At 41.9% G+C, this 27,953-nt stretch overlaps 1 protein-coding gene and 1 long non-coding RNA gene across 3 annotated transcripts; both read right to left on the bottom strand.

The window, feature by feature from the left end:
• Positions 1-138: 138 nt before the first annotated feature.
• On the bottom strand, positions 139-11,341 carry LOC148055772 (uncharacterized). Of its 2 annotated transcripts, XR_015704701.1 has the most exons (5): positions 6,497-11,341; positions 5,801-6,188; positions 5,490-5,701; positions 4,859-5,056; positions 139-1,473 (listed from the first exon to the last, which is right to left on the bottom strand). It is a non-coding gene; the product is annotated as an uncharacterized LOC148055772 (long non-coding RNA). The 2 variants fall into 2 exon arrangements; XR_015704700.1 differs by having other exon boundaries at positions 5,801-11,341.
• Positions 11,342-16,243: 4,902 nt separating this feature from the next.
• EIF1AX (eukaryotic translation initiation factor 1A X-linked) lies at positions 16,244-27,872 on the bottom strand. The gene is made up of 7 exons (XM_087757309.1): positions 27,667-27,872; positions 25,975-26,058; positions 24,048-24,151; positions 22,349-22,399; positions 21,285-21,366; positions 21,086-21,177; positions 16,244-18,916 (listed from the first exon to the last, which is right to left on the bottom strand). Exons 1-7 carry the CDS (start codon positions 27,680-27,682, stop codon positions 18,911-18,913), a joined length of 435 nt encoding a protein of 144 aa, XP_087613435.1. The 5' UTR covers positions 27,683-27,872; the 3' UTR covers positions 16,244-18,910.
• Between the last annotated feature and the right edge of the window lie 81 nt (positions 27,873-27,953).

The following is a 27,953-nucleotide window of genomic DNA, read 5'->3' as shown; positions in this document are numbered from 1 at the left end:
TCTGTGGAAATAATGTAAAGGATGGTACCAAATGCACAATGTTGTTTTTCCAGTCATTTAGTGTATTTTCTGAATTCTGGTTCTTTGACAATTTAGTTTTCTCCCCCCTATCCCCCCCACCCCCTTGAAAATCAGGCCTAATTACGTCTAGTATGTATCTTGTAATTTTCTTTATTATTTCTACTGCATATCAGAATGTTCAAAGCTTGTTTTTAAATTAATTTGTGATAATTATGAAAGAAGTTATTACTCTGCCTTCAGTCTCAATTTGAAGATACAACCTAATGCAACTAACCCAACTAGTTGGAAAAAATTAAGATGGCTAAAACCAGCATTTCTATTCAATAAGAATTCTACCATTTCAGAATTTCTTTTAATTCCAAATCAGCTAAAAATAATGGAAATTACTTACTTGTAGTTAAAAAATATTTAAGGATTCTACATATTTCTTCCTAGCCATATGATAGAAAGTTTTCATAGCACTCATGCATATCTTGTTATGGCAGTGTAGTGATCTGTTAGCACATCTAGGAACAGGTAGGTCTTCCAATCTGAGGACTTAAACTTTTCTGTTTATAGAGCTACTAAGGGTACTACTTTTCTTTTCCAAATGACATGACAGAGATCTACATCCCTGTCTAAATCCAGCCCCCAGGTTCTCTTGGATACTGCAAGCTCTTTGATACTTCAGTACAGTATTTTTTCTACCCTTCTCTAAACGATTTTAACTCAAACATGACCCATCTTATACATACCATCCCTTTTCTTTCTCTGAAGTCATTAATGCATATTGCTGTTTCACCATCTTTACTTTTTCTCTTCTGTCTTTCCTAAATGCTGCATAGACTTCTATCCTGATATTCCAGCCACAAGTGCTAATCCTCCACAGGTCTCTGTACCAGCTGGTTTCACATCCTGACTCGGTTGTTCTGGATCCTCTCTTTTGTTGTACCAATGTAATCGCTTCATACTGGCCACCACAAGAGGCTGATTTTTAGCCAGTACTTTCTCACTCTGTATTAGCCAGCAAGCGCTCTTATCAGTATTGGCACTTTCATTCCCCTGACCCTCTGATATTTCTTTCTCACTACATTATCATCATGCAGATTAAATGAGCCTTTCCCAGCTTTGTTCCCTGCTTTTAAATTTAAGCTCTTATCAATCAAATTAGCCTTGATCCCAGTCCAGAACTCAAATTATTCAGTGTATGATCCTCTTCCAAGAGTGTTTCCCAGCGGCAGACCAACCCTGAACCTTCCTATAGGGTGATCTGTTGGTCTTCACTGTCTACTTGTATCTTTCCTCTAAATGGCTAAAGACCAGAATAATTCCATTCCATTGTTATTGGTATTTGTATTAACCACATTTAACTGGGTTGTAATTTCAGACATCTTTTCCATGTCTTCCTACTAGCAGACAATTGCTTCTGCGGCTGGAGCAATTTTTCCATGTTCATTCATGAGTCTTGACCTGCTGGAGCAAAAGTGTGCAAGAGTCAGAAATATCATCTCCTGTGCGTTTAGATTAGCCAAACTAAATAAAATTATTGCATCTTAAATAAACCACTACCACTTAACAGACACCAAAAAAAAAGTAGTGTTAGGTACTTAGTGTCAAAATCAGGAAGGCCAAAGCCCAGCTGGAGCTGAGATTGCCAAGGGGCACTCGTTGGAACAAGGCAGATTCTGTGAGAATGCTAATTGGAAAAGCAAGTTCAAGGAAAATGGGCTTCTGCTGATGGAGGCCTGTGCTGGTTTTGGCCGGGGTAGAGTTCATTTTCTTCATAGCAGCTAATATGGGGCTACGTTTTGGATTTGTGCTGAAAACTGTTGATAATACAGGGATGTTTTCGTTATTGCTGAGCAGCGCTTACACCGAGTCAGGGCCTTTTCTGCTTCTCACCCCACCAGTGAGCAGGCTGGGGGTGCACAAGAAGCTGGGAGGGGACACAGCTGGGAGAGCTGACCCCAACTGACCAAAGGGATATTCCATACCATATGATGTCATGCTCAGCCTATAAAGCTGGGGGAAGAAGGAAAGGGGAGGCATTTGGAATTATGGCATTTGTCTTCCCAAGTAACCTTTACACATGATAGAAAGATCAGGGAGCATATAATCAGCAGTAGTCGGCCCAGGAAGGCAAACCATGTTTGACCTGATTGCCTGCTATGACAAAATGACTGGGTCTGTGGGCAAGGGCAGAGTGATGGGTGTAATATACTTTAATTTGAATATGGCTTTTGACACCAGCTTCCCCAGCCTTCCTCTCTGGAAACAGCAGAAGCATGGACTGGACAAACAGACTGTTTAGATGAATTGAAAACTGGCTGTAAGGGTAGCAGTCAATAACTCAATATTTGGCTGGTAAGCAGCAAAGCATCCTGGAGTCAATAATGGCACCCATATCAAATGCCTTCATTAACAACCTGGCTGCAACACAGAGCTCATTCTCAGCAGATATGTGGATAACACTAAGTTAGGGGAACAGGCTGCTGGTTCAACCCAGAAGGACCCTGAAACACTTAAGGATTGGACAGAGCCCTCGTGATCCTTACAAGAAGTATGAAGTTCTGCACCGGGGGCAGCTGGAATAACCCCAGGTCTGGGTACAGGCTGGGAAGTGGCTGGCTGGGTCACAGGCCTGTGGGTTACAGTGCACACTGGGTTGCATGTGAACCTGTGACACGCTTTTCTGAAAGAAGCTGCATACTGGGTTACATTAGAAGTGCGGCCAGCACATAAAGGGAAATTTGCAGATAATCTCTGCTTGGTACTGGTGAGGCCATACCTGCAATAGTGTTTAGTTTTGGATACCTCTGATTAAGAGGGACATGGTGAAATTGGAAAGAGTTCAGTGGAGGGCTGCTGAGAAGGCTATTGAGGAGAGGCTGAAGGAGCTGGATTTGTTTGGTCTGGTAAAAAGGAAGCTGTGAAGTGACATAACCTCAGAGCCAAACTCTTCTTGCTACTGCCAGCTGGTCTGACAAAGAACAATTGCCACTGTTTACAGCTTGGGAGGTTCAGACTGGGCATCGGAAAATAAAATCAACAAGAGGGTAGCTAGGCACTAGAACAGGTTGTCCAGAGAGGTGGAGGAATCTCTGTCACTGGGGCTTTTCAAGACTCAGGCAAAGCCAAGAGTCACATAATCTAGTGCTGAGCTGGTGCAACTCAAAGATAGCCTCCAGAGGTGCCTTCCAACCGACATTTTTACAATCTTGCAGAAGGTGTCAGTTCTTCACAACAACTTGTTATTAAAGCCCTATTATTAAAATAAACTATTTATTAACTTGTTTGGTTTCGTGAGTGGTGGTAGAAGATTGTCACCTAGCCTGTTTGAAGAGAGAAGGTTCAACAGGTGGGAAACACCTTGGTGAGTTCGGTAACTGAGACAACACCTCCCATCAACCCACTTTCTGGAGTTAGAACTGTAGCAAGAGACTTCAGCTAAGGAAGGGCTTTAAAGCCACACTTCTGCTCCACATCCCTCCTTCCCTTGCCCTGGCACCCATTCAGCTTTCTGGCCTATTTGACTTTGTCCTCCACCACGTTAAAATGTAGATCTAGACTCAGTTGCTCTTTCTGCCATGTCCAAAACAAAGAAAACCTAAATTACTAATTAACCTTTCTCTGGCCTACTGTTATCAAAGCATTATCCAACTTCTTTGCTCTGTGGGAATGCGTTGGTATAAATAGACATATTCTGCTGTGAACTGTATCGATTCCATAGTATCTCAGCCCAGTAGTTTCCCACACTGCATGATACAGAAAAAAGGTGTCTTTCTCAATTGCATTAAATTTTTTTCCCTCCATCAGGAAATATTGAAGATCATAATTTTCCTCTAAATGCATGGACTGCCATTGCCTTTATCAGTTAGGAATAAGCTGCACGTGAAAGACAATTGCTTCTGAACAAAATATAAATTTGCCAGGTTTGACAATATGGCTTGACATGATGGAGCAGATCAAATTGTAATAGTCCATTTAACGCTTAAATCTTAATAGAAAGATAACTTCAAAATTATGATTCTCTCCTCAGTACCACAGAGTTATAGGGCATCCTCTGAAGCAGAAGAAATTGAAGCATCTAGACCTATGAACGAATTCTGGTCCTACCTCTTTGACCCTCTGTGCTGGCCTCAGACTTCTATTCTAGCAATGCTGGATGGTACAGGGGAGAATCCTTTCAAAAGGGAATGAATCGGATGGACCTGCATACTTCGGATCTAAAGAGCAGAGGGTTTTTTGATACTTGCAAGAGGCAAGTGGCCAAGCTAATTAAAGTCCACATGTTTTCTATGATCTTAGGCAAATGACAATAAGATCATTTACAGTCAACATGATTTTCAGGTGTCACCACTAATAATAGAGCTTGCTTTACCATATTCAGGGCAACACTAATCTGCTTGTCTCCTGTTTAGAGGTGTGGGATTTTTGTTTGTATTTCCTTACAAAGCAAAACAAAAAAACAGCCCTCAGAGGGTAGTATATATCCATATATTCTACACATCTGAATTCTTCCTTTTATGATGGATTTGACCTTGGATCCAGTATTCTAGGTTTCAATGGAGAAAGTATAGGACAAGATGGATTTAAAGGAGAGAAGCAGAGCAGCCATACTTGGAGAAACTAGAGCCAGAAGACACCTGATGGGATGCACCCAACACACCTACGAGTGCTGAAAAATCAGCATATTTTGGTTTACAATGTATAACATTCAACAAAGAAATCTGAAATATATATGCTAAAAAGGTAAATTAATGTAATTTTACAGAAGTTTCAGAGATGTATTTTTAGATAGTCGTCGTACATTTCAAAACTTGAGTAAACATCTGATGTTAATCAAACATTAACTTACCTTAATTTCAAAGGTTAAAGATCACTGTTATGTACAATTAAGGATCAGTTTTCTTCCTGCCTGCAAATCCTGCAATTCATGGAACATGCTGCTTCCTCTAGGTTTGAATTATGTAAGAGTTATAACATCATGGAGCTGACATCATTGTGAGGCCACTCTCGCTAATTTCTGAGAGGTGATGGTGATCAGGGGAGGTTCCTGGGGGCAAGAAAAAAGCAGAAGTTACTGCTCTCTTCGAGAAGAGCAAAAAGGAGGATCCAAGAATCCACAGGGCAGGTGGCCTCACCTCAGTCCCTGGGAAGGTGTTACAAATTATTTCCAAACATATTAAGGATAAGAAGTATCTTAAGAAATTGGGGAGTAGTCAGCATTGATTTACAAAGTGATCATCATGCCTCCTCTATGATGAGATGATAGGAGTGGCTTGGTGGAATAAGGGAGAGCAGCGGACGTTATTTATGTTGACTTGAGCAAGGCTTTCAACACTGTCTCCCATAACAGCCTTGTAGATAAACCAATTAAATAGATAAATGGACAGTGGGGTGGACTGAAAACTAACTGAACTGCCAGGCTCAGAGGGTTGTGATCAGTGGCATGAGGTCAAGCTGGAGGCCAGTCACTAGTGGTGTACCTCAGGAGTTAATAGTCCTCAACATCTTCATGAGTGACCTGGATGATGGGACAGAGTGCACCCTCAGCAAGCTTGCAGATGACACAAAACTGGGAGGAGTAGGTGATACATCAGATGGGTGTGCTGCCATTCAAAGGGACCTCGACAGGCTGGAGAAATGGGTCAACAGAATCCTTATGACGTTCAAGAAAGGGAAATGCCGAGTCCTGCATCTAGGGAGAAAAAGTGAAGTACCTGAGGATGTACTGAAACAAGATATCTGACCTCCTTTTTCTTTTGTGGAAGTCCAAGCAACAGAAGTCTCCTTTTACCTGCCTTTTGCCTTTGTCTCATGCAGATCCAGTACCTGATCCAGCAGTACAGTAAAAGCTGGTGCTGTTTGAACCACCAGTGACTGTTGTTTCCATTTGTGTGTCTGTGGTGCTACTCGGTCATGGAAGAGGACTTCAACTTCTGGCACTTAGAAGACTAATCTGAAGCTAGTGGTATCTCTTAGACTCTTTTGTCTTAAATATTGCAGATGAAAACTTGAGACTTCAGGGGTTGCTGATACCAAAGCAGTGACAAATAATTCTGGCTTTTGAGCAGATATAGGCAGGGAGTTTAAAATGGGGCTTGGATAATGACAGGCTCTCAGCAACACCAACAACAGGATTATTCCAGCAGTTGCACTTGTTTATCTCCTCAGAAGGCACCTCCCTAGAAGAAAGACTGCCAGCTAATTAAATAAAAAGATGAAGAAATGATCCTACAGAATGAATACTCAAACTGATTATAGACTTAAGAAAAATATTTCATTTAAACATGAACTTAAAAATAATTCCAGAACATCACAGCTCAAATAAGTATACCTCTGAGGGTCCTTCTTGTATAAGAAATATGTCCTACGCTCTATACTAGTATTTACTTTTCTTAGCTGGGATTCAGTAGATATAAATCAGACCTTATAAATCAGAACCTTAGCTCTAAGTTAACAAACTGAAACCACTGAAATAATAGATACAAACCCTTCCATGACCATCCTATGCAGCCAATCCCTTTTGGCAACCATGTAGTTCTGACAGAAAACAAAAACAAAAACAAACTTTACTAGATTGAACTTTGGCAACTGAAAGTTGAAGAAATCTTAGCAGATCAAGACAAAATAACTTGAATTTAACGAAAGTCCCAATCTAAGCTCGAGACATAAGCACATATAAAATCTGTCATCTTGTGTAAGATTCTTCACCTAGTTCAGAAATCTGCAGTGACAGTCTGAATCTCACTTATTCTCCCAATTAAGTTCAATAGCTATTAAGAAAACTAGCTTCAAAAACACACAGTTTAAAAAAAAATCCAAAAATAATTCACAGGTAGTCTGTAAAACATGAGAATTTTTTTTTTTTTCCCCCAAAGGTTTTCAGATCTATATATCTGTGGTTATGACAGTAACCAGTACCATAGTCCACGGTGCAGTTTTCACTAGAGGTACAGGCACATCTGACTGATTGCGCTAGCAATGTGTTTTTTTGATAAAAGCTAGTCTAAAAAAAAGAAAAAGGGGGGGGGACCCTCTAAATTTTTTTGCAATACCTCCCAATTGTATTTTTTCACTTCATGCAACTCCTCTGCTGAGACAGAATCACTCAGTTACCCTCTCTAACAGGCAAGTGAGACAGGAGTTCTCAAATTCTTGGAGTCAAGTTCAAGTCTTGTGATTCAGATCGAGTGCTCCAACGGCTCAGTAGTGGACAAAAAAAAAAAAATCATACACCAGATGCTTGTCTCAGAGTGCAGTGAAGAACACTGTTATGTTGAGACTGCATCCAAAATACCGTGTCCATTTTGGGGCTCCCCAGCATGAGAAAAATGAGCAAGTCTAGCAGATGACTAACAAGACTGCTGAAGGGACTGGAGCACATGATGCTGAGGAGAGGCTCAGAGATCCATGTTTGTTCAGTCTGTAGGAAAGATTGATGAGGGGAGATCTTACTCCTCTCTGCAGCTACGTAAGTGGGGTGGAGGGGAAGAGAAGAAAGCGCCAGACTCTTCTTGGTTGCGCACTGTGGATGAACAAGAGGCAACGGACACAACTCAGAAGATTCCAATGAGATACAAGGAAGTTATTTCTTTTTAACCATGAGAGCGTTCAAACCCTGGAACAGGTTTCCCAGAGAGGCCATGGAACCTCCATCCTTGGAAATACTCAAAAAGCGACAGGACAAAGCTATGAGCAACCTGCTCTAAGTGGACTTGCTTTGCACCGGAGGTTGGACTAGCAACACCCAGAGGTCCCTTCCAACCTATACAATTCTGTGAGTCTAACAACTAATTAAGGCCATGATTTCCTCAAAGTCTTCAGAGGCTATACCAGCTTCCAACAGTCTTCATACCTCCACCACTCTTCTCATCTCCCAGTGCATTTCTCCTCCAGCTGGGCTGGCACTACTGCAAACTGAACAGGGGAAGTGACCCAGCTTAAAAATAGGTTTTAAAAAAAAAAAGTTTCCTTAAGTAACTTAACTGCCCTGAGATGGTTCAAAATGTGCTGCACCAACTGTCGTATTGGTATACTATGGCAGGGGTTCAAAATGAGCATTGACCAGGGAAGTACCTAAAGATCATTTATCCAAAAACATTGTCTTGCCAATTATCAGTGTTAGAATTTTTACTATTTCAGAAGCTCTCATGTTTTAATAAGTGTTAGTTTCCAGCCCTTTTCTGTGCCAATTATGCCAATGCAATATTGTCCTGCCAACACAACCATAGAGAAATAGAGTAATACAAATACCGACTTCATAAAGTGGTCAATACTCAACTCTATACTGATAAACATAAAACTAACCCTCCGTACCACCAAGGGACTAATTTCACAGAAGAACTACAGTGGGGGAACTTTAGTTGAAAAGACTCCCACGCTACCACTAATTCAGCTCAGCCCAAGAGAGAGCAAGGTTTCTATGGCTTCTGATTTCTTATTATTTTGTAATAGGACAACATAATAATACCTGCTGAAGAAATCATGTGGATATAGTACTTCAGCTGTGTAAACTAGGTGCATTCACTATTGTTACCATGAAAAATATTAAAAACTATGTAAACAGGCAGGAGCCCCTAATCTGAATCTCCAATTGATATGCAAGATGTAATAGTCCTTCTGACCTCCACTGGATCTCATTTTCTCCTCACAGACCGTGTTCTTCAGCGTGTTCTGAGGATCAGTGTTAACTCCCAAAATATCTTGAAAATTTAAATTTCTTGGAATTCTAGTTTGGGGAATGCTCAGTGGTTTACACCTTGTCTCTTTAGGCATGCATCCATCATCTATACAAGAGGCTTGAAACAGGGTACTAGAGTACACTTAGCCTTTACTTCACGGCACAAAAAAGGAAGTTATTAAAAAATCTGCTGTTCAAAGGCGTATTCTCACTGTGCTATGCATAGATGTGATTATTTGAGCTGGAAACACTTTTAGATCTAGCAGTACTTTCCTCTGTCAAACTGCATAAGCAACCTACAAAAGGGGAAGAACGTACCCCATCTTCTGGATGCATCTCATACCCAAGTTTTGTTGAGGGATTCAAAGGTAAATGCAAAGGAAGAATGTACATTTTAAATAGCTTCCAGTTTTTGGTAAATGACTTAACTTTTTGCTCCAAATGATTGTCATGGGGTGGATGCCTCTAAGCCATATACCCCCTACACCTTTACCTAGCCTCATGCAGCTGAATGAAGGATAGTCTTGCAAACCTCTAAAAATAGAGGTTGGAGGAGCACGCAGCCAACTGCACCATCAAATTGAGATGCTTTTGTGATGGCATACTGAGCAAAAGTTTGAACAGAGCTCGAGACAGTATTTCTGCACAGCTCAGTGACAGAAGCAGTTCTTGAGAAGACCAAAGGGTTCAGAGAAGCCCTGTGCAGCCCCACCACCACAGGAGGTGATTCTGCTCCGTGGCAAATCTCAGCAGGCTGCTAGGAAGCAAGGCAGACACCATCACACCCCTATGGAGAGTACAAAGATTTGAAGTCTTTTCAGATGGGGTGGGGAGTGCCTGACAGGAGCCTGGAGAGAGACTCGACTTGGAGCTGAAGGTCTAACACTTTCCTAGCATGTGATGAAAAGAATTGACCTCAAGGTTTTCTCAGTCCTGAAAGAGGAACATATTTTCCCCTTTGTAATCTACTGTTCTAAAATGGCTCTAATATTCTGCTAGCATATATAGAGCCCTCAGTGATTTACAGCTGAGCTTTCTAACAGAAGAATAGACTCCAAAACTGCTTTTTGACCAAAAGAACAAATCTTGTGCTGCTATCTTCAAGCAATGCCATTAAAATACATATTTCTGATTGGAGTTGAGCACTCGATCTGGATTCCTGATACAGCCCCAGAGCACACCTGTGCAACCTGGTCACTTGTAGAATCAAAAATCTCTCTCCTGACTTTTTCTGGATGACTCCCGTCCTCACTCCCCATTTCCCTAACTGAAAAGGGAGGGTTTGTCATGACACGGTGAGCTCCAGCTGGGGAATCCCCAAGCTGGTAAGCACTGGACGTGGGACATCATACAAGATGAGAGATTTCGTTGTCTATGACCTGTTTCCTACCTTCTTCTCTATTTGCTTTTGGCTATTTCAAAAGCAGGATGAGAGGGTCCAGATGGTCCTTTCAATCTGACAGAGACTGGATATTTTCACATGTTTATGAAGTGCTCAGCTGACGTACCAGACCTGAAATATTCCAAGATACTGCAAGAGATGAAGCGCACTTACTCAGAGCCCTATTACTTAAGATTAAGAAGGGACTAATCGGGGAAGTGCAACAGAGCGTGGTGGAGACAGGAGGTGGAACAAGAAACAGAACTTACTTTGTTTGCCACCTCTGGATTTCTTAATCCAGAGGTTAGAAGTTACTGGGAAAAGATATATAGTGGTGGGGGTGGAAGATCCATGCCCAATACATTTCACGTCTACTTACTGTGCTAGTAACTGGCCTTAGGCACTCCATCTCTTATCACAAGCAACAGACTGTTACTGGAAGAAAGAATTTAGTCTACCAGAACAGTAAGTGTAGGCTTTAGTAAGTTAAGTGTTAAGATAAGATATCTCTTTAACTAGATTATGGTTAGTGAATTATGTATAGCCTTTGAAGTAGTTGCCATACAAACCAATTTTTAAAATATTTCTGAAAAATATTAATATATGGCTTGATAAAGCATTTTCTAACTATAATGTCCACATTAAGTTATTTTGAAACATAGACATTCAGCTATGGCGTACAGTTACCAAAGATTCCAGGAGCCAGGAGCTCAGCTAAACAGCTTTATTTCTGTATGTCTAATTACACATATATGTGCTCCCCTTGAGGAAAGTGTGGTTTGGGGAGAGAGAAAACATAAAATATGCTTAGTTAACCATTGGAAGGAACATTGAGTGTCATCTACTGTAACCATGTCCTTAGGAAAAAGAGTAGCTGATGCTCCTACCAAGTTCATCCACTTGGTATGTTGAGGTAAAAGAAAAAGAATATTATTTTTTACAGGAAGGACACGGAAAGGATAATTATTAAGGCATATTAAGCTATTAGGAACAACACTGTGTTCCCATGACAACGATATTTCTCATGATAGAGGAAATAATAGGTGCAAAAATCCCTTGAGAAATCTCAACAACGAGCAGTGCAAGAGAACCAGTGTAATGTGTGGATGGCAAAATATGAAGCTAAAGAAACGCACATGACAAGCTGTCATGGTTTAACCCCAGCCAGCAACTGAGCACCACACAGCCGCTCGCTCACTCCCCCCTCCCCGGTGGGATGGGGAAGAGAATTGGAAGAGTGAAAGTGAGAAAACTTGTAGGTTGAGATAAGAACAGTTTAAAAATGGAAATAAAGAATAATAATAATAATAATAATAATAATAATAATAATAATAAACAACAACAAAGCAAGTGATGCACAATGCAATTTCTCACCACCCGCCAACCGATGCCCAGCACAACCCCAAGCAGCGGTGTCCTCCCCCCCAGCCAACTCCCCCAGTTTATATGCTGGGCATGACGTCATGTGGTACGGCATAGCCCTGTGACCAGTCTGGGTCAGACCCTCTGGCTGTGCCCCCTCCCAGCTCCTTGTGCACCGGGGAGAGCATGGGAAGCTGGAAAGTCCTTGGCCAGTGTGAGCACTACTGAGCAACAACTAAAACATCAGTGTGTTATCAACATGATTCTCATCCTAAATCCAAAACACAGCACTATACCAGCTACTAGGAAGAAAATTAACTCTATCCCAGCTGAAACCAGGCCACTACCCAACATTAACTGAAAAATCCTGAGTTCAAGGACTTTGTCCCAGAAGAATCAGGTTTTCAGAGGAAGATGAAGAGGTATTTACTTATCCTTACTGTGTAATACGAATAAAGAATATAAGAATGTAAACTAACATTTTCTACAGTCATATGTGCAAATGATGATTATGTGAGTACAGAAAAAAAAAGAATGAAAAACCTATTCAAGAGTAAATATTATTTTGAAAAGCAGTAATAAGGAAATTACCTGTTTTAAGGAGGGCTTGGGTATTAAAGAAGGAAACTATTAGAAGCCATACTCTCCTCCCTTCCCCCTTTTATTATTTTAATTGATTTAGAAGATGTCAATCTATGCAAGTAATCAGAAAGAGTCATGCTGTCTTCTCAATATAAAGTTATTGGCTACTTGGCATTCAAGCTGTTTCTTCTAAATGCTTCCCCGTGCCTTAAATCAGACACACATCTTCAATGTTTTTTGATTCTCTTAACATCTGCCTGTATAACTATCGCTAGGTTAACCTGAGCTGCCTATGATAACACATATTCAGGAACTGGCTATATTCTTTTCTCTTTCTTAGTTACCATACATTATTTTCTGTATTACCCTATACTAAATACTACAGTTAACCTTGACTTTTGTAGTCCTAAACAGTAACTTTGCAACAGTTTAGTTTAAAAGATTTCATGAAGCCCGAGATCACTGTTCCTACCTTTGTAGGCAAAATGTACACCTAGCGATACGACAGCATCAATTCAAAGTGGGGAGGGGAGGGGAAGAGGAGGCGGCTGTTGAGGATTACAGCATAATTCGATACAGAGGAGCACTAGCTAATCTTGGCTTTCTCCACTTACTTTTCAGCACCTGTTTCATTAGTTGGCGGTAAGATAACAATACACCAGGGACAGTATTTGTTCCACTTGTAGGTGGCGTACTCACACTTTTAGTGAAACAATCCCTACGCTGTTGCACATTATTTCCAACACTTTTGTGAAATCGGCGCCCTATTTTGGGAAGAGGTTTCTGCTCACTCGCCAGTGCTCTGGTTAACAGTAGTCCAAAGATGCATTACTAGGTTGCAAGTGGTATAAGCTGCTGTTAAGGGGATGGAGCTGACAACCACAGTGCCCATTCCTTCTGACCCAGTCACTCAAGTGGAATACAGTAAGAGCAGACAACCAGACCAATGGGTCTTAGGGCAGCTTCGAAGATGTTTTCAGCTAACAGGGCTAGCAGAACCGTCCGACATCTTTATGAATACTAACGTCAATAGATGCACCCATACTTTTTCTTTTCCAAAGTGGCTAGCGCCATTCAGGTGCCAAGAACCAAATGTTCCATTAAAAATTTCATAAGCCGCAGGTTCACTGAGAATAAGATACTGCAGGTCCTTCTGGTTAGGCTAACAGCTGCAAAAGTCTAAACGCTACCTCTCCAGAGCTTAAGAAGCTATTTCCCAAATCTAGGGGAAACCTATCCCTACACACACTAACAACTGATCTCTGGCTTCTTCCTTTTCGTTTCTATTCAGGCTCCTACACTGCAGCCAACGAGCAGCAAACTGTGAGGTTACATTGCCAATCTGAAGATCCATCTCTATACATTCCGTGACACCTTACACAGTTACTTAGCACCGGCTACTTTGTCCATTTTCAGCAAAACCTAGGATCTAGCTGCATATCGTTATTTGCTCAAGACACCCAGGTCCCTGTGACTGAGCTGTTGCGAGACTCCCTCTGGTCAGCCACCTGCTGCATCAGTAGGTAATTTACACCCCAGGCCTGTTCCAGAGCAATTTGACAAGGCAAGCGGGGACAGTCGCTGTCCGCAGGTTCAGAAGAAGGCAAGGTCTTCCACACCTTTTCAGGGTTTTCAGCTTCTTGGCAAGTCTTCAGGAGTACAGCTTTAACCACTGCAGTTTCTATACATGTCTCCAGTTTCAGCCATGAGCAGGGGAGATCTTTCCACTGGGTCAGGCAGCAAACGAGTAAAATTCTTCTCAGAAACCTCGTTATCGCATCTTTCCCCACCCCACTGTTGGCTACAATTAGTTTTAAAGCCTTGTAAGTCAGAGGCTGTTTCCTCAAGCACCTCGCAGCACTTGGCTTTCCTCTCTAAGCACAGAGACTAAACACCGTAACTGCAGAGCCCTGTCACTGTCTTGAGGGCTGTCACAAAGCCGAATCCTCCCTGACAGCAGGTACCACTGATAGCGGAACGTGTAGAACCCACGCGGGGCTGGGTGTCCCACGGGGATCCTCCAGCGGATCTGCTGCTCTTCGCTGTACCTACTACCTTTGGGGACAGCAGTTTCCATCACGTATTGCAGCCGGTGACAGGCTTGCACTTCAGCCCATACTTGTATGCCTGAATCAGCTTACTTTTTAGGAAGAAGGTGATCTACTTCAAAAACCTTGAAGAAATATCTTAAGTGTTTCCATTCCCGGCAATAATTACTGCAGACACCGGGCACCTCAGAGTCCCTGACACCCAGCGACAGAAACTCCTTCTACCAAGAAGCTGAAGCAATCTGCTTGCTCTAATCTGCCAAGGTTGGTTTGGTTTGTTGCTTGTCTGCTCCCTCCAGAGGCCAAGCATGCAAGGGCATTTTCCTGATGATCTTCCTCAACCGGGAATAAAATTCATTAGCTTAACCATAAAGAAGAGCAGGGCTGATTAAGGAATATAGATGCTAGTGACCACGGAAGAGACTCCCACACCGTCGCAGCCTAGACACAGACTGGAGGCACTGGACTGGAGCTACCCACTTATACAAGAGGGAAGAACGTGCCTGCAAAATACACTAAGAGTACTTGAAAAGAGAATTTACTGATAGGCAAGTGATGCAGTAATAGGCCTCTTAACTGTTACCAAGTCTCTTTCAGCTTCTGATTAAGCTTTCCTTTCTTGAGCTGACAGCCTGGATATAAATCAAACTGCTGGGCAAGCGTCCTCTCTGTCTACAAACATATTGGAGAAAACATGAAGAAAAGCTAACTTATATGACAGACAACACAGTCTCATCTACATGTTTTTAAAAGTGTTTTTGTCCCACCAAACATCTAAAGGAAAGGCCGAAAACATAATTGGTATAATTAAAACCTCTGGATCCCAAGTGTGGCCCAGGAGCAAACAAGCACTTGAAAGGAGCAACAAGTCTTTAGATGCTTCTAGTGGTACCCTGCTGCTAGTACCTACTTCTTGGGTGGAATGATGACATGAAGGTACTCACTATTTCCAGCTTGCCTCTCTATTTGGTTGAGATTGTATTTTACAATCACAAAGTTGATCTTTGGCATTAAATCTGATGGCAAGATACAGCACAAGCAACCTGAATTAATCAATAAGGACTCTGAATCAAGCTTGCTGTGATAAAAAAAAAAAAAAAAAAAGGAAAAGCATCTTCCCTGCTCATCTCTTCTCCCTCCTTCCCCAAAGAGTAAGCACATCCTGAGAAAAAATTCTGAAGATGCGTTGTTTTGTGTAAAAATGAGAAAGCACTGCCAACGACTGCCTTCACAAAAGCCAACGACAGACCTCAAGTTTAAAGGGACAAATAAAGCTGCGCTCAGAATACTCCATGATTATTTCAGATAATACTTTCCTCTTCCCATACAAAAGGTTGCACTTACTTTAACTTCCAAGTCCTCGCTTCCGTGAAGTGGTCAAACTGCCTAGGTAGCACGGTGTTCACAGACAAAAACCTCGGCTTGAGTCCTCTACTGAACCACAGGATACAGGTATTCAAGTCCCACAATATTCATGTCCAGTAACAGCAAATGGTTATGGCTTAGATTGAAGCTTGCTCAACAGTCGGAGCAATCAACACCCCAACTCACCTGACAACAAGACTTACCTCATCACTGGAGGGCCACAGGGAGCCGCAGTGCCAGCGTTCCTTCACAACCTAGACGTGCCACGAGTCCCACCCGCTCATCGTGAGGAAGCCGTCGGGAGCGCAGCCGGTACCACGCCGAGCAAACTGTCACCCTCCATCCTCAGCTCATTTTTATTCACGGACGTCACTCAGATCACAGAGCAATCGTTGTGCCAGCCTAACCGCTACCAGGTTGTACGCTGTCCACTAATTTACTTCAAGTATCTACGTGTATATATATGGTACCATACATACGTATGGCATGTAACATATATATGTATGGCACTAGCACATAGTACCACATACATGCATAGCAGCACAGAGAGCGCACAGTCATATGATGGGAGCTGTCAGCAGTAACAAGTAAATGGCACAGAGCTCAACAATCACGGGTTACCAGCTCCTCCACCTCTTGCATAAGGAGAGGTTTTGGTTTTTTGTGTTTTTTTTTTTTAAACCACATACTTTTTTCCATTAGTGTATCTGGACTATATCTGCTAAAGATTAGTGGAAAAGCATTAAGGCTGTCCAACCAAGTGCACGGCTGCCCCTGTTACAAGGTGACGGAACAAAGATTTGGAACAATGAACAAAAATCATGTTTCAAAGTTTTAATCACGGAGAAGACCTCAAAGTGGGAAACATCTTAGAGAACACAAAGGTTACACTTTAGCTGCATGAAATTAACTTCTGAATCCCTACTTTCAATTTTACACTATAGGTAAAAAGCCAGCAGCAGTTCCCAAAATTAAACAAGAATTATTAAAAGTTTGTCGAGAAAATACTCCTACAGATGGAGCACCTTTCATGGCTTTACAGTCAGCAATCCTGCAACCCTCCATCTGGCAGCTGCTGTTCTACCACTGTCCTTTGCATGGCGACGCTGAAAAGAGAGCTACTTGTGCACGCTGTTTTTCCCCCCAGAAGAAAAGACAGGAGCTTTAGCAGTGGACAGAGGAACAAGATGAGGAAAGGTATTCAAGGAAGGCGTGTAAGTAGCATGCAAGTAGAAACCAGATGGTGTTGAGCCAGAGCATTAATAAGAAATTAACCGTTAAATAGGAAATGTCCTTAAGAACTCTGCAGAGTTTAGGCTGAGCCGGACATGAGACTGGGAGCAATAAAGAGTGGAAGGAACCTCAGGGCAAACCATAACCAATTCTGCCAGGAACAGTTTCATCTTTGTCCCACAGTTGAAGTCTCTGTTATACTGGAGAACTCTGGTATAGTGAAGTAAGTTCCTTGCAACAGCAGTGTATTCATTTGTATTTCTCCTTACCACTGACCACGCACTTTACATTTTTCCCACATGTACAAGATTGGTTTTGGCAAGGATAATTTCCATAGTATCTGTATCTTCAGAAAACATTCATTGTAATTTAATCATTAACCTTTCTGCTAGCACAATTGAAAGAACAGACACGTTCTGCACTTGGACCTCAAGATCAGCTTTGAGAGCTTTTAACCATTTTCAGAGCTGCTCGTAGTCTGCTTAATGTGTTGAGGAAACCGATGAGCTAGGGAATGGGGTATAAACCTTATTCTGACACATTACAGCATTTATGTTGTTGCTTCACAACTGAACCTCATAGGCACACACAGACAGCAAATTCATATACTCTAAGACCAGTGGAGTAAGAATGCTGTATTGGTAGTATCTTCTCCCAATATTTAGCAAGTTTTTACAACAAATATTTAAAACCCATGAAACATTTGGCAAAGTTACTTAATACTAAGAAAACATTATCCCCAGAATAAGATACCAGTTCCACGTAAGGAAAATAGACACTATAATGAAAGAAAAAAAGTAAAAGAGAAGACATTTTCGTAAAAGGTCTGGAAGTTCAAATCTAGCACAGAACTCCTCCTTAAAAATCACGTAAAGCAACGAGGCCACTCCATATTTAAAGCCATTTTGTTTTTATCTATTGGGGTAGTCACTTTACATCATACCAAAAAGACTGTATAACGAATACAAGTGTCAAGAATCAGATTTTTATGGCACAAAAGGAAGTTTTCCATTAACCTGCTTTCAGAGTTGTTAAATACAGAATTGAAGACAAAGAAACTAAGGCTACCACAAAATAATATTTGCATGATGATGTTAGTCTTTATTTAGCTTCGTAACTGACTCCTCCAGTCTGAAGGCAGAGAAGAATCTTTCCATTAGTTTGTTTCAGTGATTTATTCTGGATGAAAAGATTCTTTTCCTACGTTTGACACAAATTTATTTTCTCATTTATATCGTTATTCGAAGTTCACATAAGCTTTAATGTTGTACCTTACAATGTATGGAATTTAAGATTAAAATAAAACTCTACTCTTAACATAACCTTTTCTATAATGTAAAAATATTCTACATGTTTAACATATCAAGAATGTTAAGCATTCACTTTGGGGAACAACTATTTTGCGTATTTTTCAGTACAAACCCAACTGTTCGTGCTGTGTATTAACGTATCCCTGTTTAGTTGGGTGCCACCCAGTGTTCATCTTCTGCAACTACAGCTTGACTACTGCCAACACAGAAGAGCTATGCATACAAGACAGTTTTTAACAACTGCAAATTTGAGATGCTGCTTACTTTTTATCTTTACTTCTCCCCTACCCCTCCACTGTGGCAAATTTACATCTTTGAAATAATGAGTGTTTTTAATTATCAAAATCAGTATAAAAATAGCAGCATGCTACTAGACATGGAAAGCAGATTCATCATGCATTATGAATTTAAATGCAGATTTCTGCCTTCCTTTTATATTATCAAAATCTTTTTAAAGTTAACATCAAGGCAAGGGGGATAAGGACAGACACTGCATAGTATGATTTGATACTAATCTGAACTGGGTATTTGTATTTAATCAAAATCCATGATAATTACAGGGTAAACAATTTTTATTTCAAAATACAAGTTTAACTGGAATTGTAGTGATGAAAGCAGAAGAGGGAAAAATGCAGTCTTTTACAGCCCATGTCACTGTATCTCACTTACATCCAGAGGTAAAAGCTCTAATTGGTGAAGAGACAAAATATTTGTGGCTTTTCATTGAACCTTTGTGATAATCCAGCATTATCCATTTCTAAAGAAATATAAATACTTTAAAACAAACATTGAAAATAAATCCTTTTGATGTAACAAACTACACTCTTTACCGAGAATTTTCAGTCTTCTTAAAAGAAAGGGACTTCAGCCAAAAAATAATTGAAATATCAATGTAGAACAATCCTTGGAGGAAAAAAGTCGGAATGTAAACCTCTGCTCCAAATTAGATCTGAAAAGCAAAAACACCACACCATGTATTTAATTCACATGCATTTTTCATCAAGCAACTCTGTCTTTAAGCTATTTTACGGTTCAACAGGGGACTTCCTGAACTCAGTACAGTACTGTGTTTGCCTCAGCTCATATCCTGTTTTCTTAACGTGAACAATTACTCTCCTCTTACATCCCCACGACTGTTATGATACTATAGTTATGCAGGTGAGCCATTCCGCCAGTACAATTACACATAAATAGTACAGACATAAGTTAGCCCACGATTCTCAAAACCAAAACTGAGTTTAAGGGTAACTTCCCTAAGTAGTGACTATCCAAATTAATTTTGTGGCAAAATGAACGGTTTTCCTAACTATTCTGACATAAACAATAAAGGAAAGGTTCCACCAAGTCTTTCACGTTAACTACGACCTTGGAAACCGCACTTTATTCTAGGTAGACTAGGATAATCCTCAGAGAGGCTATTCACATTTTATCTCTTTATGTCTTTTCCTTTCTTAAAGCGTGACATTGATGTTATATTGCATAGCTAGCAGAAGCTTAAAAACAATCATAGCTGCTCACTTAAATACATCATCTCACACAAAGATCCATTAGCTTGCAAATTTTATTCTTTCAATATTCCTACAGCTACTTATCACTTTGACATCTTACAATAGCTTCATTATTAAAGGCACGCAGTACTAGAAAGTATTTCTAGCTTCATTAAGTTAAATCTTCAGTAAGCTCCAGCACTGACAGGTCCAAAGTGCAATTTTCAAAAGTCTCAAGAAAAATTCATCAAGATTTTCATATTTTTAAAGTATTTGATCTAATGCATCATATATTGAGAACCTCAAAAAAAGTCAAAATAATGTAAGCATTTAAAGAGAATTAGTCATATTACCAACTCAGAGAGAGAGAGAGAGAGAGGACTAAAAAGATGAAGAATTAAAACATAATAATATACTTAGAACAGTCTATCCAATTAAGTTAACTCACTGGCTCAGTAAGTTACTACTTATCCTCTCAGCCAGTTGACCCTGCACACATTCATCTCTCAACTGCAAAATAAAGTCCATCATCTTAGAAAACAATTCACAGCAGATTCTACTTCTGCAATTTACTATATAATTTGAATTATAACAATTTTACTACTACAATTTAAGAGTGTGCGTGGTCAGCGACTACGGCTTAGTGATAAGCAGTAGCGCAACTGATGGTGACAATCTGTAAATTCAGGATTACAGTTAACTTCAGTAACTACTAAGATGCAGCTTTTTATGATTTTTATGTAAACACAAATGGAGACTTAAAGTCCTTGTTTTTTTTAAAAGCACAAATCCCTCAATTATTTCTGTAGTTATTATTAGACAGTGAGGTTGTTAAAACTACAGAGGAATCAGAAAGGTGAAACCCACATGTGTTCATGCATTTCCCCCAAACACCTATATAACCTGTGACCTGTTCCAGCAGCTGGTGTCCAACATAGTTTGCGTCAGCAGTTTATGGCTCACCCTGTCTCGACTGACGTGGCCACAGCTGCCCTACACGGCACAGGAGCCCATCAATCTTTGGCCTGCTCCCCGTGAGGCCTTTCTAGCCTACTGGGCAGGGGACGCAAAGAAATCCTACTAGCCTGCTCAACCTTCCTGTATCATCTACTCTGGTTTCCATCATGAGCTTGTTGTAAGGAGCTTACGCTTCAGAGAGCAGTACTGAGGGCTACGCTCAGTTCCTTCCATATGAACACACCCAGCTACATCCACGTACGTAGCTGTGGACTCGTGTAACTGCAACTCCTCGCTTACACACACACACTCATCTGAATGGACGCTGCTATGTAACTCTAGGTCTTTGGGGTCAAATGACTTTGATTTTCTTTTAGGCATCTTAAGGGTAATGAGAAGACTGCTCTCCATGTATGTTTTAATAGTATGACACTAAGCCTACTATTTGCTTAGAGGTCAATTAGCGAGTGATTGTAGGACAGAGGAGAGAACAGAAAGCTGGTAAGCACACGCCCACAGCACTTTCCGAAGCAGTCCCTGAAAAGGTGAGCTATTCTGAACATTGATGTATTATTTTACTTGCTCTAAAACAAGAAAAAAAATAAACAAAACCAGCTTGTTCCCAAAGATGACAGTTTCAAGCATATGATACAAAATACATGTTTACTACTTACATCATCAATATCTTCATCATCATCTCCAATATCATCAAACTGGATTTCATCATCATCTCCAGGACCAAATGTGTCTGTTTCATTGATTTTAGCTAAAAAAGAATTTAGAGAAGTTAGGGAGCGCACTCACACCAAGTCAAGATAGACTGAATATTCTTGTCCAACGCGAACTTCCGATTTGAAGTGAAAAGATTCTTACCATGTTCTGGAAGCTCCCCATATGCTTTCAGACTTCTGGCTTCATCTGCATTGTACTTTAGAATAACATCAGCCTTGTTATCCTAAATAAGAATTTATTAGAATTTATTAGTCACCTATGAAGAAAAAAACCTCCCTATTAACCGTGGCAGACTAGTAACACCTGTATTATTTATAGAAGAATAACACCTATATTATTTACAGAATAAATAATTGTTCCTCCTCCCCCTCCAGTTCTTTTAAATGTGAAGTAAAAAATGCTCATTTGTAGAATATCTTCATTTCTTCTGGGTGATAACTTAATTTTCTCCTATTAGAAGTAATTTGAGAAGTTCAGTTTCATGCCTTTGAAATTAATCTTTCTTCAGAGAACACACATAGTGAGGTGTTTGGTGGTCAGTCAGAAAGTGTCAAAGCATCCTAGTTTTAAGTAGTTTAATATATACAGTAAATGACAGTGTCTTAAATGTTTTACAACTCTAATGTGCATTTCACAAGCAGAATCTATCTTCAAACAACCGATGACACAACACTAACATTCATGAAAAAGCATTTACCTAATGAAAATTTGACGACTATTTTCCATTAACCTTTACATTAGGCAAAATTATGCTACTCCATTTTTGGAAATTTAAGTAGAAACTAATCACTGATCACTTGGCCTCTTAAGGTAAAAGCCTAAGCATCAAGGCTCCAAAATTCTGATTACCAAAAATTCTGATTATAATAAAAATGTTTGGTGCTTGGCTCAATCTCCCTTATATCACAGGATGCAAGGACTGAACAGCTACACCTGGAAAAAAAGGTCAGGTGTGATGCCAATAAGCACCTTCACTCACAAAGTCTCAGGGTGCAATTTAGAAGAACAAGTTGAACCAGGATTTGTCATCTACTCATGACAATCTTTCTGTAATACAGGGAAACTAAAAGTCATGATTTAGCATAACTAAATACAAATTCAAAGGAAGTTAGATGTGAATTTCCTCATGATACCTGCTGCAATTTAACATTAAATAAAGCTGTTTGTAAGACATTCTTTATTGGCAAATTACACTGAATTTTTACCTGGTAGTCTCTTAAGCCAACCAATATAATATCAGATGTATTTATCCAAACCTGAAAGAGAAAACATGTTATATTGCAGGAATTCAACTTTTGTTGTATAACACAAGAGTCAAACAGCACGTTTAGGTTTACTGAGAGCCATGAAACATTTCACTACAGCCACCATTTTCACTTTCTAACCAGTAAAGTGGAAACATCCCATTTCAGATTTTAACAGCAAAACCAAGGGCATAAATACTCATCGATATATTATCTCACATGTTACAGAGCTATTACTAAGGCAAATCAAACTTCTTTGAAGAGCTTCTAGCCAACAAGGTGATCAAGTCATAACTTCTGAGAAAACAGAAATAATGCATCAAGCCACCACTCTGTGACCTGAGCTCCACAAGGGCAAAAATGAAAGAAAAACCTGATGAAGGGGGTGATGGACAAGCACAGTGAAGAGCACAAGAAAACGAATGGAGTTGTTTCTAGTCACTGACTATGCTAATCAGTCAAACCAAAGCCAGAAGCTGGCAAAACAGGACATGTTAATTTAAACGCACAAAATAGTTCTATCCCACATCAGCTTGATTTTTTTTGGAGATGAAATATATTTAAGTTGAGAATTCCTTTCTTTCAGACACGAGGAAGAGAAGCAATGCTTTCTGTAGCAAGAAATTAATTCTGCAGCACCTAGCATTTATCTATGTACATTCTCCATTACCTTCAACAGTTTATTGCAGTGTATTGCAGGCAGCTAGCAGGGCTCACACTGATACCAAGATAGGTGCATTCACTGGTCTCTAAAAAGAGACAGGTGGAACAATCCAGAATGAACACAGTGAACGTCTGTTTTTATTGGGAACAGACTACCTGAGAGGACCTCCTCTGTACCATACACCAGCAGAGGTTAGAAAGCTGTAACATCTGACAAGGGCAAGAGGGGACACCATCCAAAGATGGCAAAGTTCAGAATGCAGACACGTACACCTGACTTCCCTGAAGGTACAAACTGTTGCAGATCAGCTTTGCTCAGTGTTTTGGGAACTGATGAAGTGGACAATGAAATGATGGCATCTGAGGTGCCTGTGGGAAGCCAAGACCACCCTTCTTGAACTATTCTCAGATAAGTCACCCAGTGAGAAGATGGTAATTATTCAGTTCCTTCCCAGAACAAACGAAGTGGGGCATCAAACCCCGATTCTTATTCATTTGGGGAAACAGCATACAAAAAAGGTGGCTTTGGACAACCTTCTTACACCTTTATTTTCCTGTGCTGGGTGCCAATCTTCACGTTAACGGAAGTTCTCCTGCTAAACTAAGTACTGATCTAGTCTCAGACATAACATGCTGATTTTCCAAATAGTCATCAAGTTCCCCATCTACAATTAGGGAGCTTCTAATATTTAATATACATCTAAGTTTCTAAAACATGAAAAATTACTATTTCATAAGCAGCCAAAAGTATCCCCCCCGAAATATACACATCCAAAGGCAGCCTTTTAACCACAAGGTTCACTCACAAGTCAAAGACTGCCTATTTTTGTGCTGGCAATACAAATAGAAGAAGAAACTAGTTTACTATAAAAAAAGAAGTTTAAGATATTAAGTACAGTAGAAATATTAACTTTTGTAACAAACTACATAGGTAAATTTTTACAATTACATATCATGCATAATGCCACTGTTCTCTATTGCAATGCTTCAGAATTACCTTTTTTCTTAGTTTCCCTCTAATATGACATAACCTCTTCACACCATCAAAACATAATGCCTCCAGTCTTCCATTGCCTAACATCTTGATCACCTGGGCATATTCTGAAAGAGACGGTAACATATAGCAAAACTTCTAAACAAATACAGCTTCATGAGACGACCAATAACTTTTGCCACTGTAACGAAAATTTGCTGTAACATTTTATCAAACATGAACAGCTGAGAGGAGCTTTGATCAGCCACACAGGCTCCTGAATGTATCACAGTTTTTGTATCATTGTTGATGGTAGCATTTTCAAACACTGCTCATTCTTGGCTGTATCTACGCTTCTGTTCCCTCTGAAATGCTTACTACAGATAATTTTTAGAGTTATCAAGTCACACTCAGAGTTTGAAAGTTTATGAAAGCATCATAGAGCCTGTCCTAATGGACAAGGTTGTCGCCCTGTACTCGGCACTGGTGAGGCCGCACCTTGAGTACTGTGTTCAGTTTTGGGCCCCTCACTACAAGGACATCGAGGTGCTGGAGCGTGTCCAGAGAAGAGCAGTGAAGCTGGTCAAGGGTCTAGAAAACAAGTTTTATGAGGGGTGGCTGAGGGAGCTGGGGTTGTTTAGCCTGGAGAAGAGGAGGCTGAGGGGAGACCTTATTGCTCTCTACAACTACCTGAAAGGAGGTTGTAGCCAGGTGGGGGTCGGTCTCTTCTCCCAAGTAACAAGCAATAGGATGAGAGGAAACGGCCTCAAGCTGCACCTGGGCAGGTTTAGATTGGATATCAGGAAAAACTTCTTCACCAAAAGGGTAGTCAGGCATTGGAACAGGCTGCCCAGGGAAGTGGTTGAGTCTCCATCCCTGGAGGTATTTAAAAGACGGGTAGACATGGTGCTTAGGGCCATGGTTTAGTGGTGGAGTCGGCAGTGATAGGTTAACATTTCGACTCGATGATCTTAAAGGTCTTTTTCAACCTAAACGATTCTATGATTAAGTAGATTTTGCTTGGGAGTTGAAAAGGATTTTAAGTTTTACAGGTGCATCAAAATCGACTCCTTTTTTGCTTACAACTGTCACAGAATATCAGAAAGAGCTTAAAAAATGAGTTCAGCGGTCACTTCTTTTACAGTGATTTAAGTCAGTACTTTCCTAGTATTTCCAACAAAGCAACTGATTAACTGGTCACTAGGCAAGTACTCGCATATATGTGAGCGACCACAAGAGTGTGACACACAAGACAGGGTAAGCCAAAAGGGAGGTGAGCTCACTGTCACCAAAAGGCAGGGGAGAAGGGAATCCTAGTCATCACCCCCCAGCTGAACACTCCCGTGGCTTACTTCACCTGACAACATCCAAGTAAGGACCTTAACTATTGCTCCTGTTTTAATAATTGTTAAGACATCCTGACCCAGGAGCCAATTCAACCAAACCACCAGGGGACAGTGGAAGACCAGCGAGGTGTACTGTTCTGCCAGGACAGCTCATCAAAGGATCCAAGAAATGTTACAGTCAGTATAAAACAGAAAGCGGGACTGTGCATAAGAGACAGCAAACAACTACTGGCAAGACTGAACTACATCAGCTAGGCTAGCTGCTTACAGACCCCCACACAGAGCCACTCAAGGGATTTCTAGGGAATGTTTACATACACACTGTATTACACACGGCATCACAATAAGGTCAAGGAGAGGCAAGCTTCATTCTTAAGTGGTGAAGCTATTTAAAATTTCCCTTTTCCTAATGTCTTCCTCCTACACTCAATGTGTCATTTAGAATTCAAGTACAACCCCAATAAGAATACCTCTCTTTATTCCATAACAACTTTGCATTTCTTAGACATCCAGATGTTTTCTTTGAGTATCAAACTTCCAACGTATGTCACTTAAAACATCAGACTGAAAACAATGGCATTGCTATACTATAGTTAAAAACTTACCTTGCCCGTCTTCCTTGAACACCAGTTCTCTTTTTTCTGATTCATTCTCATTCTTACCTCGTCGCCTATTTTTACCTCCTTTGCCTAAATTCAAAGGGGGGGAAAAAAGAGCGTGTGTTACTATCTGGGAATACAGTGAACGAAATAATCAGACTTATGAGGATTTCTGTGCTTGTTCCCTATATGGCTGTTTTGAGTATCTGTTGTGGTTTAACCCGGCAGGCAGCTAAACACCACACAGCCACTTGCTCACTCCCCCGCAGTGGGATGGGGGAGAGAATCAGAAAAAAGGTAGAACTCGTGGACTGAGATAAAGACCATTTAAGAGGACAAAAAGGGAAGGGAAAATAATAATAACGATAAAAGAATATACAAAACAAGAGATGCACAATGCAATTGCTCACCACCTGGTGACTGATGCCCAGCCAGCTCCCGAGCAGCAGCTGTGCCCCCCCCAGCCAACTCCCCCCATTTTTTCTTGTTCAGCGTGACATCATATGGTATGGAATAGCCCTTTGGCCAGTTGGGGTCAGCTGTCCTGGCTGCATTCCCTTCTCAGCTTCTTGTGCATCTCCAGCCTCCTCGCTGGCAGGGCAGTATGAGAAGGTGAAAAGTCCTTGACTCAGTGCAAGCACTGCTCAGCAGCAACTAAACCATCAGTGTGTTATCAACATTATTCTCATCCTAAATCCAAAACACAGCACTGTACCAGCTACTAGGAAGAAAATTAACTCTATGCCAGCCGAAACCAGGACAGTATCCTATCCAGATCTAGATTTTGTGCTTAATCATTTTTAGCTCTAAATTTTATAACTGAGTAGTAACATAGCAATTAAAAGATTAGAGCCTCCACTATTTAAGATGTCCTGGTTGCTCTGGAGTGACAGTAGCCTTCAACGAGGATTTGCACAAGATCGCCATTTGCAGTTTTTGCGACCACTGCTACCAAATACCTCGTAAATAATGGTGAGATAACCCAATGCACATAACCACCAAAAGCAGCAGAATAACTTGAGGGGTTACGGTAGCGCTGAAATCCTTGAAATACTCGCAGCAAAGCTTACGCTCCAAGCGAAGATGCCCTTTTAAAAAGGCACACACGTGGCAACAGCGTTAGATGCTCTTCACGAGGACGCAGATACTTCCCTCTCCTGTGAGAAAGCTGCTGTTCCCGTCCTCTCTTTTCCTTCTTTGCCTTCAGGCAGCGGGGCGGGGGGAAGGGGAGAAGCAGCGGTCCCCAGCGAGCGCACGGAGGGGCACGCACACCCAGCCGCTTCCCCGGCGGCCGCCCCCGAGGGGCGGCGGGCAGGGCCGCCCCTGACAGCCGAGCCCCGCCAGGGCCTCCCCCTCCTGGCCGGCCAGGCCCCAGAGGCCTCCGACACGCCGCTGGGCCGCGTACCACGGGGGCCAGGCCGGGACCCGCGCCCGACAAGGGCCGGGAGCGGGGAGGGGGAAGCGGCCCGGGGGACCCGCCGGGACGGGGGGTGGCCGGGAGGGCTCCTCCGCCCCCTCCCCGCCCCGCCCGCGGGCACCAGGCCGCGGCGGCTCCCACGTGAGAGGCGGCGGCGGGCGGGGGGGGAGAGGGGGGCGTCCCCGGGCCTCCCCGGCGCGGCCGCGCCCGGGCCCGGCCTCGTCTCTACGGCGAAGGGACGGGCCGCCGCGGCAGGCCCGGCGGAGGGGAGGGCGCCTCACCTTTATTCTTGGGCATGGCGCCGGGCGCTCCGCCGCGGGGGGGGGCTGCGGGCAGGGGCGGCGGTTGGGGCTTCACGCGGCTCCGGCGAGGCGGAGGCGGGCGGCGGCTCCGGGCGGGATCGGCGGCGGCTCCTCGCGCGGCGGGGCCGGGGCCGGGGCTGCGGCTGACTCGTGCGTTCCGGCCGCTGGCGCCGATCCGACCCACAGCGCCCCCTGGCGCGCGGGCGGGCTCGCCGCCTGCCAGCAGCGCCGCCTCTGCGCACGCGCCCCGCGCGGCGGACGCGCAT

This window comes from Nipponia nippon, unplaced genomic scaffold (genome assembly GCF_047370975.1).
Source record: "Nipponia nippon isolate SJK-2023a ecotype South Korea unplaced genomic scaffold, ASM4737097v1 scaffold_2, whole genome shotgun sequence".
Classification (NCBI taxonomy): domain Eukaryota; kingdom Metazoa; phylum Chordata; class Aves; order Pelecaniformes; family Threskiornithidae; genus Nipponia; species Nipponia nippon.
This window is presented reverse-complemented; position numbering and strand designations above follow the sequence as displayed.

Excerpts from the sequence above, each read along its gene's own strand:
- EIF1AX (XM_087757309.1), bottom strand. Across the intron at positions 22,400-24,047 it reads GAGGGAAACTAAGAAAAAAG|GTTTGGATAAATACATCTGA; the intron begins GTAATTCTGAAG and ends TTTCTCTTTCAG. Across the intron at positions 21,178-21,284 it reads TGGGGAGCTTCCAGAACATG|CTAAAATCAATGAAACAGAC; the intron begins GTAAGAATCTTT and ends ATTCTTTTTTAG.